This window comes from Mesoplodon bidens, assembly GCF_964165515.1.
Source record: "Mesoplodon bidens genome assembly, chromosome: 12".
Taxonomy (NCBI): Eukaryota; Metazoa; Chordata; class Mammalia; order Artiodactyla; family Ziphiidae; genus Mesoplodon; species Mesoplodon bidens.
This window is the reverse complement of record NC_138168.1, coordinates 83861072-83881065: the sequence shown is the minus strand read 5'-3', so window position 1 is coordinate 83881065 and position 19994 is coordinate 83861072. Positions and strand designations below refer to the sequence as shown.

General features: G+C 39.5%; 1 protein-coding gene across 7 annotated transcripts in view; it reads right to left on the bottom strand.

The window, feature by feature from the left end:
- The window catches only part of ARID1B (AT-rich interaction domain 1B), a gene marked incomplete at its 5' end in the record, with an annotated part of 416596 nt that overhangs the window by 254054 nt on the left and 142548 nt on the right, over positions 1–19994 (bottom strand). For all 7 annotated transcript variants that reach the window (XM_081251587.1, XM_081251591.1, XM_081251588.1 and 4 more), the window contains one exon: positions 3648–3758. In XM_081251587.1, coding sequence (XP_081107713.1) covers positions 3648–3758 — 111 coding nt within the window. The remainder of the gene's footprint in view (positions 1–3647; positions 3759–19994) is intronic.

Genomic DNA, 19994 nt, shown 5'->3' with positions numbered 1-19994 from the left:
TACCGCAAAAAAAAAAAAAAAAGTAACTGCAATAAAAGGATGACTAGTAAATGCCATAAGAGATGAAAAAGTTAAAAAAGACTCAACAAAAAATGTACTAAATCATATTTGGGGGGTCAGAGTGTAAATTGAGATATACTCAACGTTTATAAAATAAAGGAGTTGATAAGCTACAGCATTTGTTTAGACCTTCCACTGTATATTTTACTTAATGATGGCTTCACTTCATATCAATATTAGAGGTAGAAAAAAACTATAGAATGTGCTCAAATTTTAAGTGATAATATTCCAAGGAGATAGAGTCAGTTCTTCAAGCTAATTTTTATATCACATGCTGTATGTTAAAATTTGTTAGTAATGGTAACACCAAGGATATGTAAGCTAATGAACCTCAACAGGGAGAAGGCTATATGATTAAGAGGTATAGACAGCAGTAGACATTATTAAGGAAGATTTGTTCTGAGCTTAGGTCTGAGTGCATTAAGTGAAAAGTAAATATTACTTACTGGTCATGGCACCAAGACAACAAGATGACAAATATTAAGTTATCAGTCACTGGCTTTATGTGGATGACCTGAAGAACTCGGTCAGATGGAAAACACAACTGCATTAACTACTGAGGATCACCAAGAACTTAATGAAATGCAAATATAGACAAATACCAATTTAAACAATGGTGAGAGGACAACTTGCTGAGAGAATCAAATTCTAGATCTAGCATAAGAAAATGCCTTGATTTCTTGTAATGGAAAGTTAACTGTATAACAAAAATACACTACAGAAAATACCCCACATGCAGAAAAACATTACAAACTCTATCAATCTAACTCAACTTAAGGAAAAAATTAAGAAACAACTACTTAAGAAGCTTCCTTCTTATAGTCACATACGTAATGGATAAAGACTTGATTATACATTAGAATCATTTTTACCACATATTTTTAAACATACAGATAAGACCCACAATTTCCTTGGTTCAAAATTACAAAACGAGAGATTACAAATATGATGGATGGCCTTTAACCTTAAGTAAAAAGACAAAATTTGTATCACTAACACTTGAAAAGGAAAAAACACAGCAGAAATCTACAAAACACCTAATAAATTCAGATGTGATAAATACAGTTTCATGGTACTTATAGAATCAATTTATCCAAGTTAGAGTAAAAATACATATTAGAGCCATACAGAATACCAACAAATCTCTCCCCAAAACTGTAATTACCTTTGTTTTATATAACATATTGATGCAGTGTCTATATCAATAAAAATATATTTGTAGACTCTATATAGAAAAACTTTCTACACAAACAAAACCTGTTGAAAGAAAAGTGGAGCACTAAAATTCATTTAAATAAAGCCAATTTTCATCTAACAGATTGGGGGCAGGAGGTTTAGGTAGGTACAACCAACCAATCTACAATTTGTCCTTTATTCAGTAACTGATGCTTCTATGCACTCAGCATAAAACCTGGAAACTTTCCTCTCTAAAAAAAGATTATTGAAATGTTATTGAGTATATGGGTATGGTATGCGCCAAATGTCATGTATAACATTCTTTACAAATGCCGGTTCTCAAATGTTTAGAAGTAACATAATAAATCTTAGTTAATGTAAGCATGTTTGAAATTCAAATTAAAATCAAAATTAAAATCAGCATGCTATTTATCTGTGAGTTACAAAAACAAAAAGAAACCACCAATTAGGGCGTTTCATTTTTTAATAGCTTCGTAAGAAAATTTATATTATGAGCAACCTTAAATCCCCTAGGGAAGGAAGTAAGATAAACGTTAAAGAATAAAGTTAGCCATTATATGTATACAAAAAGAACAATCCAAAAGACTTAAACTGTTGAAGAATATATTGGTTCACTTCTTAACATACTCTGAGCTCCTTTTCCAGTAATCAACTTTGCACCATCCCAAAGCAGAACTCTTCAGTTTTCTGAGACTACCACACTTCATTCCCCCCCAGTTATGCTGTTCAGTTAGTTGAAAGTCAACCATTGATTCCAAAGCAGAGCAGTGAAAAGAAGCATAGCCTAGTAGGTGACACAGAAGTTCAAATGGATATGAAGAAAGCAGTACGCTGCAAAGTATTCTTATAGCTATGTAGAAAATCGGTATCAATCTTTAACAAATTCTCCAACCCGTAAAACAGTACACATCAACAGCCAATGACAAACCTAAAAAGTTGGGCTTATCTAAAACACTAAAAATCCTGTGGTAAAAAAGTAGAATTCACTGTCAACCACTGCCCACCTTCCCATGAGTCAATTTAAATTTCCTAAAACCACAAGCCAATTTCCAAATGTTCAGCAAATGTTGCATTTATCAACAGCATTCACGTGCATTTGCGGATGCAGGTGCACGTGCACGCACGCACGAACACGCGCACGCACGTACGAACACGCGCGCGCACACACACACACACACCATGCTCACCAAGCTGTGAATTATCTGCTGAAGAAAAAAGCTTACAGCTTAGAACACAGAGTCCATTACCTTTTTCATTCCTTCAAAAACCAAATAACTAGATAATAAATATTCCAATGTGACTAAAAAATGACCACAGTAAATTTTACCCACTTCCCACCATAGAAATAAAAGCTGTAAAAATTAGGGTTTCAAATACATGTGCATCAGATTCAAAGATATTACACATCCTGTAGCCATCACTTACCTTCTACTCTACGGCTACATATAACTTAAAAATGGGTATGGTATGTGCCAAATGTCATGTATAACGTTCTTTACAAATGCTGGTTCTCAAATGTTTAGAAGTAACATAATAAATCTTACTTAATGTAAACATGTTTAAGATTCAAATTAAAATCATGGCTAGTCTAAGTTCCTGTCTTAAATACGACTTCTTAATAGAGATTGAGCAATAACAATGTCTTCACATCAAAATATTTTAACAAGAAAATATATATAAAAATTTGTTTGCACAAATATATTCTTTGAAGTTATAAGGAATATCTCATTTAAATGAGGTTGCCCATGGGGGGATTAAAAAAAAGAAAATTAAGCACAGGTGAACTATCTAAGGGCATTAACATGTAACCTATAATTTAGCTACTACTCTAGTCAATATATACCCAATAATTTGCTAATAGAAATACTTATAAGTTGTATTTTCCAATTTTAAACTAAAATACTTTCTTTTGGGTGAAAAGAGATTGGGTGACTTCTCGTTACATGAAGTCCCAGAAGGAACTCAAACTACCACTGGATGCTTTATCTCATTCTTTGCCAAATGGGAATTTCCTTTACATGTAACTCCTATATAGATACCTCTGCTCTGAATCACTACCAGAAAGCAACAGGCTATGCAAAGCACAACTGTACAACAGAAACACCTTTCTGCCACAAAACCTATCAGCCAAATAAAAGCTTCCAATTGGACTTAGAGATACCTACAACACTGGACTCAGAGACACCTACAAATGAAATAGACTTATTCAGGACTACACAGCTCCTTTGAGAAGGAAACTGTAAAATAAAAATTAATAAATCACAAATATACCTGAAATCCATAAGCTTCTCCCCCAAGTCTCAATATAAAGTAGAATAAACAAAAACAAATGCTCTTTTTAGAAATCTGTAACTCATTGAATTTCCAAATCAGTACATTAATAGTCTTACTGGTAAACTTGATGGTCTTTCTTGTTGTATTAAGTTCAAGTCTTCATGGTTGGGTTTTCCAGGAGCCAGAGAAGGTTGAGACCTAGTTCCATAGCCTTCCTGAGACATATCCTAAACAAACACAAATATAAAGAAATATCTCAATGAGTTATAAGCTTCTTTGGTAATCAAGATGAAGCAAAGGCTTATCACAAAGTATCAACTCATCTTACATTTAAGCAAACATCTATGTTATAATTTTCATTTCTGTAACACTTTCTCAAAAGCAAAAATAAAATACAAAAAGGTAGTGAATCATCAAGAGCAAAAATACATATAATTAACAATTAAATTTATTATGCAACCATACAACCTAAAGACCATATTTGAGTTCTGCAGGAAGGTGACAGTCAGTCATAGAAGGGAAAGAAAGCCAGCTGGAACCAAACTCTCTTAAACCAGAGCAAACCAAAAGCTCATGTTATTGTTTAATTCTGATTTTGGTTTAACTGTCTTTAATATTACCTTGAAAATGTTAAAATAATTAATGAAAACTTTATTATCAACTCACTTTTAATATGCCCTCTCAGCAACCCACAAAACAACACAGTTATTAAGCTGACAGTATCCTGGGGTTTCTACAAAACCAATAAACACTCACGTATAGAATTTCATGTTCACGTGGCACATTAACCAAAGGACCACAATAAAGGATAAAACAGCAGTGGGGAACAAAACACACTGAAAAAACCTACTGAAGTAGAGAAACTTATCAGTGACACGGCCTTTCTGGCATCCTGTTGAACACTTTTCCAGGAGGAATTCTGCATGGTTTCAGTATTATGCTGAAATATAAACCAAATACCACACCAAACTTACTGTATGTCAGATCTCTAGCATTTAACTATGCATGCTCAGTTACTAAACAGTCTACCCCCATTTACACCCGAAGTCAAACAGCAGCACAGAGTGTAAAATGCTGATTATAGCATGTCTTAATTGGCACTGAAAGTTGAAGAACCAGTTTCTGATTGGGAAGAAAAAAAAAGAATGGAAAATATCACTTAAAAATAAAATTCTCTCCTTCTTCCCTGTCAGTTTAAATATGTGTTAGAATGAAAGAAACATAATATACAAGTTCTACTTCCCCTGTTACAGTCTCAAAATATTACTTTAAAAATTAATGTTAATGAGTTGAAACCCTATAAAAAGCTTCTGCTGCCCCACCCCTTTCTCATACAGTATACACTTAAAATGACACAGCTTCTTAAGCCAAGAAACTTTGGACCAATAGCTGGTACTCAAAGTACACAAGCTGTACAAACTAGACTTAACTAGCCAAGTGTTGGTGCAACCTGCCTTTAAACAGGCTCTGAAGCAAAGAGCATGCCAACAATCCAGCATTTCCCAAGCAACTCTTCTTCCTTTTACATAAACCCCCCAAACAACCAATCAAGATATCTAACCTCTAACAGCAGTGCAGAATGCCCAGTCAGTACTATACTTTAGTAAGAGAATTACACTCAGTTGTCCAGGTTTTTATCTGATAACATTTAGGGGAGGTCTCCAAGCACAGGCAGCCCAAGGATATTTAAAAGGGTAGCTCTTCAGTCTGGCTGCTGGCAGAGGGTAACAATTAGACTGGGGGGGGGCGCAAAACCCCTCTCTCTCTCTCTCTCACACACACACACCCACACACACCCCCCACACACACACTACTTGCTCTGGATCCCAGACTTTCACTTGTCACATGGACTTCCAGCTGCATGTCCTGCAGGTTCCTTTAGATTAACAGCGAGGACTTCAAAATCAAGCCGGGAACAAGGCCTCCATTCAGGGACCTTCACCCTGTTACAAAAAACCCCCCACGAAGGAGCAGAACAGCCTCGCAATGGGCAAACAAACTAGATCCCCACCTGTGCCTCAAACACACACATGTGCACACAAGGTTTACGGGCAGTGCTCAGACACTTGTCTTAGTAAACTGTTAAGAAACAGGAACAGGCTCACATGCCCTATGCTTATAAGCCTTTTACATTTCCTTTTGTTTTCTCTTTGTGGCTAAATGAACTGATTTTTTAAACGAGCTGAAAAAGACCGTTACAAGTACAGTAAATACACATTTTAATGTGGATACGGTCCCCTCTAAAATAAGCAACACTGAACTAACAGACTATGAAAGCCATCAGGAAATTTTACTATGATTCTACATTTCATCTTTTAAGGCTTAAAATTTTTAAATAATTAGATTCCACCAAAATCTCAAACACTATTCTTAACCACAAGAGGCTTTCAGTTATTAAATACAGCTGGAAATAAAACCAAAACAAAATTTAGTGAGAATCACTGAAAATGGAACTTGTTCTGCTTCAATTTACGTTTGAACATAAGGATTAATTTAACTGAGAGAACATCCAGAAAAGGTACCAAGTTTTAACCTAAAACAACCATCATCTATATATAACTTACACTGGGACTATAAAGTCTACATTTGGCAGCTTTAATAAAGATATAAAAGTTATATATCACAACAAACCTGAGCTTTTTTCCCTTCAGAGCTATATTTATTTTCTGGTAGGTACTTATTTTCATCTCAGGAAAAGTAAGTAGGAATAAGTAATTTAACAGACAACAAGAGGCCAATGTCTGTATTAGAAAATAAGAAATACATTCAGCACCATATTTTATAAACAACAACTAAGCGCAGCCTTCATGTTCAACACATCACTGCAGTCTCTGATATTCAAAAGTTTAAACCAGTGCACACCAGCTTGCACACTAGTTCACACACACACACATTGTCACTGTGACAAAATACACAGCTGTGACTGTTTAAGAGAGTGTCACACTGTGATAATGCTACAACGCAAAGGAGCCACACAAGGGAAGTGTGGTTTATCCTTTCAGAATCCTTTATCAGTATTATTTTTCTTCATCTCACTCACAAGCTTTTCACCACTGACTGATTCTGGTTTTAACCATCTTTATGTTATAGATCAATGGTAAAACAGAGACTGACTCACAAAACAAAAAAAGTGTGAAAAGAGCTTGAGATAGGGGCATGTACACATTTGTTTCAGAAGTTTTCACTTAGATGTTACTTTTAACAAATGTCTAGGGACTACCCTGGTGGCACAGTGGTTAAGAATCCACCTGCCAATGCAGGCCACGCGGGTTTGATCCCTGGCCCGGGAAGATCGCACATACCGCGGAGCAACTAAGCCCGCGCGCCACAACTACTGAGTCCGTGAGCCACATCTACTGAGCCTGTGCTCTAGAGCCTGCAAGTCACAACTACTGAGCCCACGAGCCACAACTACTGAGCCCATGTGCCACAACTACTGAAGCCCGCGTGCCTAGAGCCCGTGCTCCGCAACAAGAGAAGCCACCGCAACGAGAAGCCCGCGCACCACAACAAAGAGTAGCCCCCACTCGCGGCAACTAGAGAAAGCCCGCGTGCAGCAACGAAGACCCAACGCAGCCAAAAATAAATATAAATAAATAAATTTATTTTTAAAAATGTCTAAACATTTATTGAATACCTTGTATGGAACAGTCCCTTCACTGGGTGCTTAACATCTTACAGTGTGAAGGATGAGCAGGAAGGAAACACTAGTTATACTGTGCTATTGTGAGGAAGGATAAGGTCAAAACTATGTCCTGGCTCTAGTGTAAAGGCCAAGAGCAGGAGTACTTCTGTTTTCTTTTATAATGAAATGAATTAAGTACTAATGGCAACATGGGACTATGAAGAAAATGTAGAATAAAATGTCAAGGACAGGGCTTCCCTGGTGGCACAGTGGTTAAGATTCCGCCTGCCAATGCAGGGGACACGGGTTGGAGCCCTGGTCCGGGAAGATGCCACATGTGGTGGAACAACTAAGTCCGTGCGCCACAACTACTGAGCCTGCGCTCTAGAGCCTGTGCTCCGCAACAAGAGAAGCCACCGCAGTGAGAAGCCCGCGCACTGCAACAAAGAGTAGCCCCCGCTCACCTCAACTAGAGAAAGTTCACACGCAGCAACAAAGACCCAACGCAGCCAAAATAAGTCAGTAAGTAAGTAAGTAAGTAACGTCAAGGACACTTATAAAAAATTTGAGTGGCTTCCCTGGTGGCACAGTGGTTGAGAGTCCGCCTGCCGATGCAGGGGACACGGGATCGTGCCCCAGTCCGGGAAGATACCACATGCTGCGGAGCGGCTGGGCCCGTGAGCCATGGCCGCTGAGCCTGCGCGTCTGGAGCCTGTGCTCTGCAACGGGAGAGGCCACAATAGTGAGAGGCCTGCGTACCGCAAAAAAAAAAAAAAAAAAAAAAATTGAAAAGGAAAAATATTCCCAGGGTATGAGTTCAAAAGATACAGAGAGATAAACAATGAAAAGAAAGACTGTCTCCTACTTCCCAGGATCCCCTCCACAAAGCTTACTGCTAATAGGTTATCTTTCCACAATCATTCAATGCACAACCAAGAATAAATGTGAATTTAAATCCTTTTTCCTTTAAAAACAACTGGAGCGTATTTGCTGTACACAGTCTATTTTGTGGTCCCTTAACAATACATTATATATCTCTTTCTATATCTGCATCTAAACATCTACCTTATTCTCTTTTTTTTGCTATGCAGTATTGTATTAGTCAGTTCTGTGACTTATTTAACCAGTCCCCTATTGATGGACGTTTAGGTTGTTCCCAGTCTTTCCCTACTTCATACAGCACTATAATAAACATCCTTGTGCATACATCTTCAGCTGAAATATTTCTGTAGCGTTACTCTCCACAAGGGGAACTTCTGCCAAAGGGTTGGTACATTTAAAATTTTGATGGAGGCTGGCAAAGTGCTCTCAGCAAAAGAAGTGTCAATAAACACTCACAGTCCATCACCCGGCTAAAGATGTTGACCTTAGCATCAGGGTATGCCCAACCACAGAACAAAAGGCAGCAAACTCAGACCAGGGGAGAGGTGGGAGGACTGGTAGACAGTAACAGAAGAAAACAATTTAGACAAACAAACAGCTGTGGTGCTAAGAGGTTGGGGAGGATAAGCCAAGAAGCTAGCAAACACTGGCTGTCTTTGGAGTCCTGCAGAGAGAGCTTCAGATCTGAAAGAAAGGCAACAGGGAGCCACTATGGCTTCTAGATCTAGAATGTGATGGTTCTCATGTTATTTAAGAAAGGTTTTTCCAACAATCACATGAAGTACAGATGTACTAGAAAGAGAAGGATGATGGTACTTAGTACTACTGCAGTCATCTAAAGTGAGGTGATGAGGATTTGAGTGGCCTCGTAACATCTCACAGTATCTAGGTCAGAATGATTTCTCGCTCCTTTTCTCTTCCCGCTTTGGAAACTCCTATCATCAATCCCGAATACTAACGGGAAACAGATCGGGTCCTGGCACGTAAGGCACTGTAGTGGAGAGGAGAGCGCAATCAACTCCACAGAGAAGATGCCTGCTGGCCACATGGGGCTGCCAGTCACATGGACTCATCACTCTGCCCAAGAAACTTCCCGTGCTACTGACCTAATTTAGTTTGCAGATACATAAATTTAAGATATCCTTTCCAAAAAGAAAACAATATAAACCTATAAAGTATCCACTTCGAGAATGGACCCATCACCCCACCGCGTCCTCAGGAACGCCCTAATGGGAAGAGCACTGACTAGGACAGCGGACACTGCAGGCAGGGCTCCGCGACAGGTGCCGTGCACGCTCCACCTTTACAACAACCCCAGGAGATGGTCCCTATTATCTATCAGCTTGTTTTTTACCAGGAGGAAACAAAACCTTAAGCAATGTGCACAGCTAGTGTCTGAGCTCATTGCAACTCAACGGGATGGACAAATCTTCATTTCCACCCTAGCTGTACTCTACAGACACCTGTAAGCTTCAAGCATTATCGTAAGGATTTGATGTAATTTTAACTTTTTAAGGTATTATCCTAGCTTCCACCTATTCTCCCAAATTCCCTTTTCAAAAATTATGAATCTTAAGTATTTTGTGTGTGGGATACTTCCAAAACATTCAATTATAATATTATGAATTAAAAAGTATCAAAACTTCAAACTCCCACAAATCTGAATACAAGGCCACTCTACCTACTACTCATTATCATCACATAGTCGTTTAAGGTCCACAGGCTGATGGAAAACAAGATAAAGAGACCCATCTTGCCTCCTCAGATTACGTTCGCTGAAGGATCCTCTGCTGGTTCCTCTCCTTCCCTCCAAAGACTCCACGCAGACTCCTAGATGGTGATGATTCCCGAATCTCTCTACTTCAAGTCCCATATATTTTAACTGCATTATGAAGGAGTCCCTTGTATGTCAAGAAATGACTCCCTTAACTGTCCTCCTCACATCTGATCCCCTTCCTTCAAGGGCCACCTGGTCAAGGGCATCACCATCCACATGGACTTCTCAGAGCCATTCCACACCCCTCACCTCTCTCACCATCCATATAGATCTGACACATGACCAGACCAAAATCACTGTCAAGTCCACCCCCTTCATCTTCCCTCCAGCTGTCAGCTCCATTACACTACAGCCTCTTGCCCCCCCCGCCACCAGAGCAGGCTTGCTAAAATACAAATGGCCATGCTGTGCTACTGCCTGGACAGGCCTCCTCCGTGGTGCCTACAGAATGAGGTCCACAGTCCTTGCTCTGGCACAGAAAAGCTCATCAAACAACCTCCAGCTGCCACCCCAGCTTCATCTTGGCCTTCCCCCGGGCCCAGCGCAAGTCCCCAGCTTCATGCACTTGACTGCTCACAGGCTTCCACAGGGCCACCTGTCTGCACGTGCAACTCTCTCAGTCCAGGTGGGTGCCCTTCCTTCTGTGTCTGTGAAGCATCGCTGTCTTCAAGATCCTGCTAGAAATTAACTCCTCCATTCCCCCAAACAACTACCTCACATCAACTTCAGATGTATTCTTAAAATACAGCATTATAAATTCTTAAACTATTTGTTTGTGTATCTCCTGAACTGGACTCTTACTTCCTCTTGGGTTCCCAGCGCTGAGCACCGACAGGTACTCAAAAGCCTGGTGAATTACTGACTGAATGCCTTCCAAGAGCTTACAGTTAGAATTAGACACAGCAATACAAAATAAATGTATGAGGACAAACATAAAACTGAACAAAACTTGGGCTCATGTCCAAGAATATTTATCATGTTAACAGCTACACTGCCTGGTAGCAATATGCTACAAAACACATTTTGCTGTTTGTTACTGGCAGTCTTACGGCAAAAAGATGACTATAAAAGAATGTAGTAAAAAAAACAAACAAAAAAAAACTGGAAATTAAGAGGGAGGGAAAAGACTATCGTGAGCATTGGTGGTGTCATCAAAAATGAGAAAAATCAAGACATCCTTTACCTCCTAATGATCAGAACAGCAATGAGATATTCCTGCAGGAAAAAAAAATCTGATAATGAGTTTGATAAAGCCTGTATATCTAACTACCAATTTATAGGAAATTTAAAAGGGCTGAGGAATACATTAAACCATAGCAAATCAGTCAGCAAATCTCAAACTGTGGGAACCTCTACTAGAAAAATGACCTAGTTTCAACAAATAAGTTGTAACAGCAAAAAGGAAAGGAGAGAGGAAGAGAGGAAAAGAGGGAGAGATGAAGAGATGAAGGAAGAGGAAAACCATAGAGATGAAAAGGTATCATCCAATTATGAGAGTGGATTTTGTTTGGACCTTGACTCAAACTACCCCACAATGTAAATTAAACAGAAACATTTAATCCATTTATGAAACTACTGGAAATTTCAACATTGGATAATTGGTATGAAAAAATATTCTTTAAATGTGATAACTGTATAATGTTTGTGTTTCTTTTTTTAAGCCCTTTATATTTTAGAGCTATATACTGAAATACTGACAGATTAAATGATACAATAGCTGGGATTTACTTCAAAATAATATTGAGGGCGGGGATTGGGGGGGTGAAGGAAGAGCAAGTGTACACACAACAACACTGGCCATATAATCGTTGAAGGCTGAGTGACGGGTGTGTGGGGCTCGCTATATGTTTGTCTACTTCTGTTCATTGTTTGAAAATGTCCATTTAAAGTAAAATGGAGTTAATGGTATGAAAGACGAATTCAGGAATCCAGAACTGGGACTGAGGCTGTGGTACTGACTCTGGCTTACACCTGCAAGACCACAAAACTTCTGAATTGGTCCCTTGCCTTCAATCCTCAATCTCCCAAGAAAGCCCACTATGCATTGACCATTTACTCTTTCACAGCTTCTTAACCTCGCCCCATTTTATCTTTAACATGTTTGCTGTACTATTTAATCCTAACACTTAACTGTCTTTGAAAAAAAAAAAAATCGGACTTCACTGGTGGCACCAAATGCAGGGGACACGGGTTCGAGCCCTGGTCCGGGAAGATCCCACATGCTGAGCAGCAACTAAGCTCGTGCTCCACAACTACCGAGCCTGTGCTCTGGAGCCCACGAGCCACAACTATTGAGCCCGTGTACCACAACTCCGGAAGCCCGCGTGCCTAGAGCCCGTGCTCCGCAACAAGAGAAGCCACCACAATGAGAAGACCATCCACCGCAATGAAGAGGAGCCCCTGCTCGCCACAACTAGAGAAAGCCCGTGTGCAGCAACAAAGACCCAACGCAGTCAAAAATAAATAAAACAAAATTTTTTAAATTAATAAATAAATAAAAATAAATCTTTAAGAGCATTAAAAAAAATCCCTCCATAATCTTAACCAAGTTAACCTTCCCAGTTTCATTTTCCCCTAGATCCCCAGGTAAAACCTCCTTATATTGACTCTGACCCTTTCGGGACCTCATCTCCTGATCAAGATGCCCTCCTTGCCTAAATCTGACACTCTTACACTTACTTTGGCTCAGCCTCTTAAAGGCCCAGTGTCCAATTTCACTGACTCCAAGATGCCTTTTCCAGCCACAGATCTCGCCAGAGACCACAAACACTTGAGTCAAACCAACCCAAGCTCAAATTCCAACTTCTGGACTATTCACTAGCTGTGCAACCCTGAACAAATTTTCCTGAGTTGTTTCCTGCTCTGGAAACTATATCAGATTGAGCGGCGCTGAGAAGGCTCAGGGTACAGTGCCTCCTTCCCTCCCAGTGCCTCTGCAGCTTAGGCACATGGTATTTCAAGAGCAGGGGCTGAATGGGGCTTCTTATATATCACGACTGCTATCTTTTAGGATAATGGTAAGTCACTTTAATTCTAAGTCCATATCAATACTTTCCCCTGCATCTTCCTTCACCCTTGCTCCAAAAATCTTTTATATTAGATTAAAAAAATCACAGGACCAAATCTCATATGGTTTTTTTTACTGCTACTGATTCCATAGGCAGACTCTATGCTTCTATTAAAGCCTTATTATCTGTAATACACTAGATATACTGATGAGTCCAAAGGCTAGATTCAGAATATTGTTAATTTTCTATTAACTGAAAGGAATAATTATTTCCATTAAAAAAAAACCATTCTAGAAAAAGAACAGGCTTATCCAAACTACTCTGTTATTTTCTTTCTGATGAGTCTCATTAATTTTTTTTTTTTTTTTTTTTGCGGTACGCGGGCCTCTCACTGTTGCGGCCTCTCCCGTTGTGGAGCACAGGCTCCGGACGCGCAGGCTCAGCGGCCATGGCTCACGGGCCCAGCCGCTCCGCGGCATGTGGGATCCTCCCGGACCGGGGCACGAACCCGTGTCCCCTTCATCGGCAGGCGGACTCTCAACCACTGCGTCACCAGGGAAGCCCAGAGTCTCATTAATATTGATAATAGATCCCTCGCTATCACTGTAGCCTGCCATCAACAAGAATGTCACCATGACACAGGACTTACCAGTATACCTGAGGCTGCAGCTGCCCCTACGCCTGCAGTAAAGAGAAACCACGAGAGGACTGGAGATTAGAGAGAGGACCACCAGCAAGAGCAGCTGCCTCTCCTACGTTAATCAAGTTAGGACCCTGGAGACCACTACTCTAGCATTGAAGACTTAAGAAAATCCTTTATTTTATTTTGGTTTTTGCAAGAACTTCTTCCTAAACTAACAAGGGGTCCAGAGTGAGAAGGGAAGCTACATGGTTACCTAAATTTCACTTCTCCTAAAATACTAAAGAGAAATATGAAGATACTCAAGAGGTAAGGACTAAAGTAATTAAGATTTTTAATAGATTAATTTTATTAAACTCACAAAGCAAATGAGCCACAGTAAATGTTCAGCTGTACTTTTTATAGGGAAAAATAGTGTTATGTAATTAATAATAATAATAATAATACACAGAGCAAAAAGAAAACCCAGCTCTGTAACTTATCACTTAAAGAATTTCCTCATCCATAAAAGCAAGATAACAGGAACTTATCTCCAAAAGTTATATTAATGATTAAAGGAGGGACTAAGCAACGAGCACTGTGCTTGACACATTTAAATGTTCAATAAGTGTCAGCTATTGTGATTTATATTATCTAAAACCACATTTAAGAATAAGAATCAAAATTTTCACTGAACCACTGGGACTTCATCCTGTGACCACGATGCTGCCGACGGCAGCAGCTAACAATTATGTAACATTTACTCTTCACCAGGCACTCCTGAGAGTACTTTACTCACTGAATAAACACTTATGGTCTCGACATCAACTCCATGAAATAAGTACTATTTTCAGATGAAGAAACTGAGGCACAGAGGTTGAGAAACTCGCCCAAAGTCCAAACTACAGAGTCAGAAACTCTGGGTGTACAGTTCAACAATGTGTGTTTTAACAGGCCTTCCAGGAGATTCTAGTGCTCACTGAAATTGGAAAAACCCTGGGTTAACAATTGCAAAGGCCCGTATCAGTGGCCTTAAGGCCTGAATATCAGCCTATCTCTGAAACAAAATGCATCTCTACTTTAAACAACAATAAAGAAGACAGTAAACCCTAGGGAACTATATTCAACATCCTGTGATAAGCCATAATGGAAAAGAATATGAAAAAAAATGTATATATTTGTATAACTGAGTCACTTTGCTGTACAGCAGTAATTAACACACTGTAATTCAACTATACTTCAATAAAAAATAAATAAAATGGAATAAAACAGAGTTGGGATCAAAACCAAGCCCCACCACATTCAGGCATAACTTGCTATATGACCTCTGAGGGTCACTATTAACATAATATATGAGGTGACATCCATCCGCCATGCTAGAGTACAAGATTGGAAAGCTCTGGTTAGTATTTCTGCTCTCCATGGCTCTCAAACTTTGGAAGGCATCAGAATTGCCTGCTGGAGTTAAATGCAGATCCCCAGGTACTCCCCACCCCCCCAAACAGTTTTGGAGTAAGAGAACTTACTTGAGCAAACACTCCAGGTGATTCTGATGCAGACAATCCCTTTTTTTTCTTTTTAGGAAACCACAGCTGTACACTTATCCAGTGGCTTCGCCCTACCCTACTTTGATCTCTACCTTTCCTTCACCTCCCAAGGCTAATGCAAAGAGACATGCATCCACTCCTCTCCCCAAAGTCTAGCACTCTAAGGAAAATCAGTCAGTGAACTGGAGCTGGTTCTGCTATCCTTCCAGGAAAAAAGGTGGTCACTGCCCACACTAGCAATGCAATTCTAAAAGTAACCCTATGTTTCAAACATCTGCAGATAATCATCTTCTGGAATACGTATACATAGAGCTTGTTACTCTAAGAATTTTTAAAAATCAAAGAAATTGATGAAGGAAGAATTTTAATGGTATATATGTAAGTTATGTTTTACTTTATTTTCTATACTTCAACAAATTGAAATGAGCATTTAAAGACAAATGAAGACAGCTCAGAGTAGGAAAAAACAATCCAGGAAAAATAAAAATTCCTCAATCTCCCTAGTGTCAGAATTTAAATATCAAAGAAAGAGAATTGTATGAATAAATATAATAAGCCTCGATGATGCTTCTAACTGCATAACCTATTCTATCCTCAACTTCATCCCTCAATCCCAATGGGGCGTCAGAGAAGAGAGCAAGTTGAAGGGGTATGAAGAGAACCACATCAGGTGTGAGTGCCAGTTCCTCACGATATCCCCAGCTACAGAGGAGGGGCTTCCTCCTCCACCTGCTCCCCGAGTCTGGGCAACTAGGATAAAGAGCTAGAGAACAAGTCCCGAGTGTACCCAAGTGTCCGGGCATCCAGTTCAATCCCATGGCTCCATGTCTGTTGGAGACGGAGATGGAGATGGGGGAGAGGGGAAAGAAAAAAGTGAGGAAAAGAACTTAAAAAAAGCTCACCCAGTACTACAGCTACGTTAGAAACAGGGAATGGTGTGGAGCTTAAATGATTTTTAGACCAAATCCTGCTCTCGTGTTTGAGATTTTTCTTCAGCTTTTCATAAAACGTATCTTAAACAATGTAAGGTTTTCCTCTTCTATCACCACAGCAGACAGTCACAGCCAGCTGATGTGATTGATCTTCTGCACATTTCTAAGAAAGCCTGATGCTCTGACGAGGACAGGTCGGAGCACAGCCTAACCTGGGGCCAGGCTGCACACACACCCCAGGCCTGTCTGGGGCTTTCCTCTTCTCAGGAGGAAGCTTCCATCACCTTTCCAAAAGTAAATTAAGTACTGAAAATATTGTTATTGCTATATAATTCCTCACTTCCTGGCTTTGTTTTCCTTTAATTCTGGGACTTGAAAGGAAGAAAATTATTTTAAAAATATTCTAAACATGAATGTGAATAGCATTATCAAATTATAATCCAAGGCAGTTAGAGTCCCAGTTACAATCCAAAACATAAAAAGAATAACTATTGAAAGTTTTCCATCAGAGGGCCAAAAATGCTTTATTACTGGAAACAATCTGTGCAAGATGTGAGAATTTTCTCTTCCTTTTCTCCACTTTTAATAAAATAAAAGCAAAGACCCAGGCAGGCATAGTTGTATAGGACCACCCTGATTTTTATAGCAATTAAAAAAAAAACATTCATATAAAATTTTAACATTATCAAAAAGTTTTTCTTCATTCTCCAGTAGTTTTTTCTATTTGCTTATTTAAGAAGCTTTCAGGAATAACAAGAACCAAAACAAAACACACACACGAATATACACACAGAACTGACCATTCTACATAAACTGAAACTTTTACGGCAGCAAGTTACATCTATAGTATATTCAAAGTTAGTGCTAGGGCTTCCCTGGTGGCGCAGTGGTCGAGAGTCTGCCTGCCGATGCAGGGGACACGGGTTCGTGCCCCGGTCCGGGAGGATCCCACATGCCGCGGAGCGGCCGGGCCCGTGAGCCATGGCCGCTGAGCCTGCGCGTCCGGAGCCTGTGCTCCGCAACGGGAGAGGCCGCAGCAGTGCGAGGCCCGCGTACCGCAAAAAAAAAAAAAAATTGGTGCTACATTTTTAGTATACTACTCTGTCTCCCAAGGGACAAAAAAGTAGGAGAGGAAAAGTTGCCACTTTCTCATTCCTGTCCTCCTAACCTCTGACCCCTACCCTCCCCCGCAGCCAAGAGCCTTGCCAAGCAGGCCCTGGGCACCACGTGAGCTCCCAGGAGCGTCTCCAACCCAAGTGTAGAAGCAGTTATGTGGTTGGTTACCCAAGCGAACAAGCAGAAATCCGTCTAGGAGTGGGCCTTGCTCCGACCTGAAAGCAACTCAAAAGTTTTCTCGTCAGATGCTCACAAGCTCTTTAAACATAACAGGAAATCCCCAGCCCTGGTTCAAAGCCTAAGACAACTGCAAGCCTGGTCAGCAAGAAGGAAAGAGGGTCAAATGCAAAGGAAACCGCAGGCTTCACTAGCAATCTCCTTTAAAACAAATAATACCTTTATCAACTGACATCCCCAAAGTTTTTATTATCAAGTTAATTAACAGACTCCTGTGTTAATATCTAAATGCTGGGCAATTAATGGCAGCAAACTATAAATGTCCTTGTGTTTGCTCTGACAACAAAATCTTATAAAGCAAACGATATGAGCGCTTCAGTAATGTAACACAGGCCTTCTACGCCTAAGTTCCTCCAAAAGCTGCAGAATACGAGTGGCTTATAAATTAACATTCTGTTATATAAATAATAAGAAACAAAGAATTAGAATAAATAATTAACGATAACAATAAAGAAATGTCTGTGCCGCAATGCATCACCGTCAATACACGTAATGTAACACCTGAACTCCTTCAGAGACTTCAATGGCAAGTTATTAATTCTGAAGTATTTTACCCTCATTTCCAATGCTATCCATCACCTTCTTTTCAAAATGATGCCCATTTTCCAAATGCTTTGTTTGCTGCATCTCCTTCTGAAAAATTCTGTCCACAAAGATGTCCAAATAAACTGGTATTTTAGAAAATATAATTTAAACACTTGTTTCTACCGACGCACATGTAAACAGACTTAGACTTCCAGTTGGCTTAACTATTGAGCGATCCGCTGTTACAAGTGAACTGCTGAGCTACAACTATTTTCTGCTTTAAAAAATTATTGAAAAATAACCTTTTACTTCATTCTTAATCATTGAGGAAAAGCAATGAAATTCACCAGTTCCAAGCATAATTAATATGTTCCTTCTAAATGACCTTGACTGCTGAACCAAACTTAGAGTCTAGTTCAGTATCATTCAGGGTTGGGCATTACCTCTGTGCTCACTAACAGAGTTAGTCCTACCCCAAGATCATGTTTTCTCTCACCAGCAAACTCTTACTCACTCTTCAAGACCTCCTCCGGGACACTTTTACTAGTATCTACTCATAGCTCGAAAACACACCTCTCCTACTGTACTGTCTGTCATCTGCCCATGTTGACCCTTCTATTCAACTGGGAATTCCTTCACTTCAGACACAATGTCTTATTAATCACTGGATTCCCAGCATATAGAACATTCCCAAGCACAAAGGGATTCAATAAACAGTTTATGTTTTGCTTTTCCTGTCTTCTGCAACTTTTCCAATAAGCCTGAGGTTAAAAAAATATATTAAAAAGATAAAAGTTGTACCTTGAGAAGTATACATTCATAATACCCAATATTTCTCTCTAGAATCTGAGATAATTCTATCGGCTGGGAAAAAAACTATACCTAAAAAGGCAAAAGTTTGAAATTCTCTCACTGCTTTAAACTAGAGTTTTGTTGTTGCTGTTGCTGTTTTAAGATCCTGATATACCCTCTTTAAACTGAGACTTACTTGAATGGAGTTACCTCCTACAAATTTTCTCTAAGGAAAGGAAGACTTTTTTCTAGCTGTGGAAACAACAGTGTAGTTTAAAGCCATGAAAACAGTGTTGTGCAAGGCTGCCAACTGTCACAGTCCTGGAAAGGAAGCTGAATCAGCACAAGACCAATGTCAAAGGAAAGGGTATTGACAGACAGTCTGGTTTCCATACCAGGCAACTCCCTTCAGGTTACTCGATTCTTGGAACACTGCCCTTGACACCTAGCAGCTGCTTCCGTTAGGAACAGTGGGTAGAAGGTCTGGGAGAAACGTGTGCCACAAGAGAAACACGATCTCTTCTCCAGCATCTCACGAGAGTGGAACTGAAGTAGGACAGGAGTTGAGAGGCAAAAGGAAAAAGACAACGAGTCTATTAGGTGCAAGGAGGAGAGAGGCAGGTAATGAGAGTTTGGTCTCATTACAGTGAACCAGGAAACAAACCTACATGTGATACTCCTTTATGACCCAAGAATGACAAAATGGAAACTTTAAACCAAAAAATAAAACAATGAAAACTTATGGCTTTAAGGGAGGTTTTCTCTACTGTACCGAATTATTAAATCTCAGGTGAAGGAGTTTGAGCAAGTAAGCTAGGATACAAAAATGCTTCCAAATGGAAGCAACCTCTTCAAATAGCTTTTTTTTTTCAAGAATTAATTTTAAAAGAATTTGAAAATTAACACCTTTTAAAAGAAGGAAATGTCAGCATGTTGAGTAAATAAAATGTTTGGTGACCGGACAGTTCATTTCCCTGTTGTATTAGTTAATCTCTTGGTCTACAACAGGAAGAATAAACCAGGCCTACTGTTACTTACTGATTTTTACTGTGTGTTTGTGTGTGTGTGCGTGTGTGTACACTTTATTTACAAACTTAGAATATCTCCACACTTTGGGGTACCTTACTTTTCCTGTTAAACAATTCTGTGAGCGTGTTATTTAAAATGTTCAATATTTTCATTGTATATAATTGCTATTATATGGTAATAAATCGCATGGATTCAAACCCTGTTCACAATTTTGAGCTGTTCATACAATATAACTCTATCACTCTCATTTGTACCAGTGGAGTTCATTGTTATTACACACAGAGATGCAAGCCTCTGACTATTTCACAAGTCTTCTAATGTAGACACATCTGAGCAATATTTTATTATAAACTTTGTCCTTTCCATTACATTTA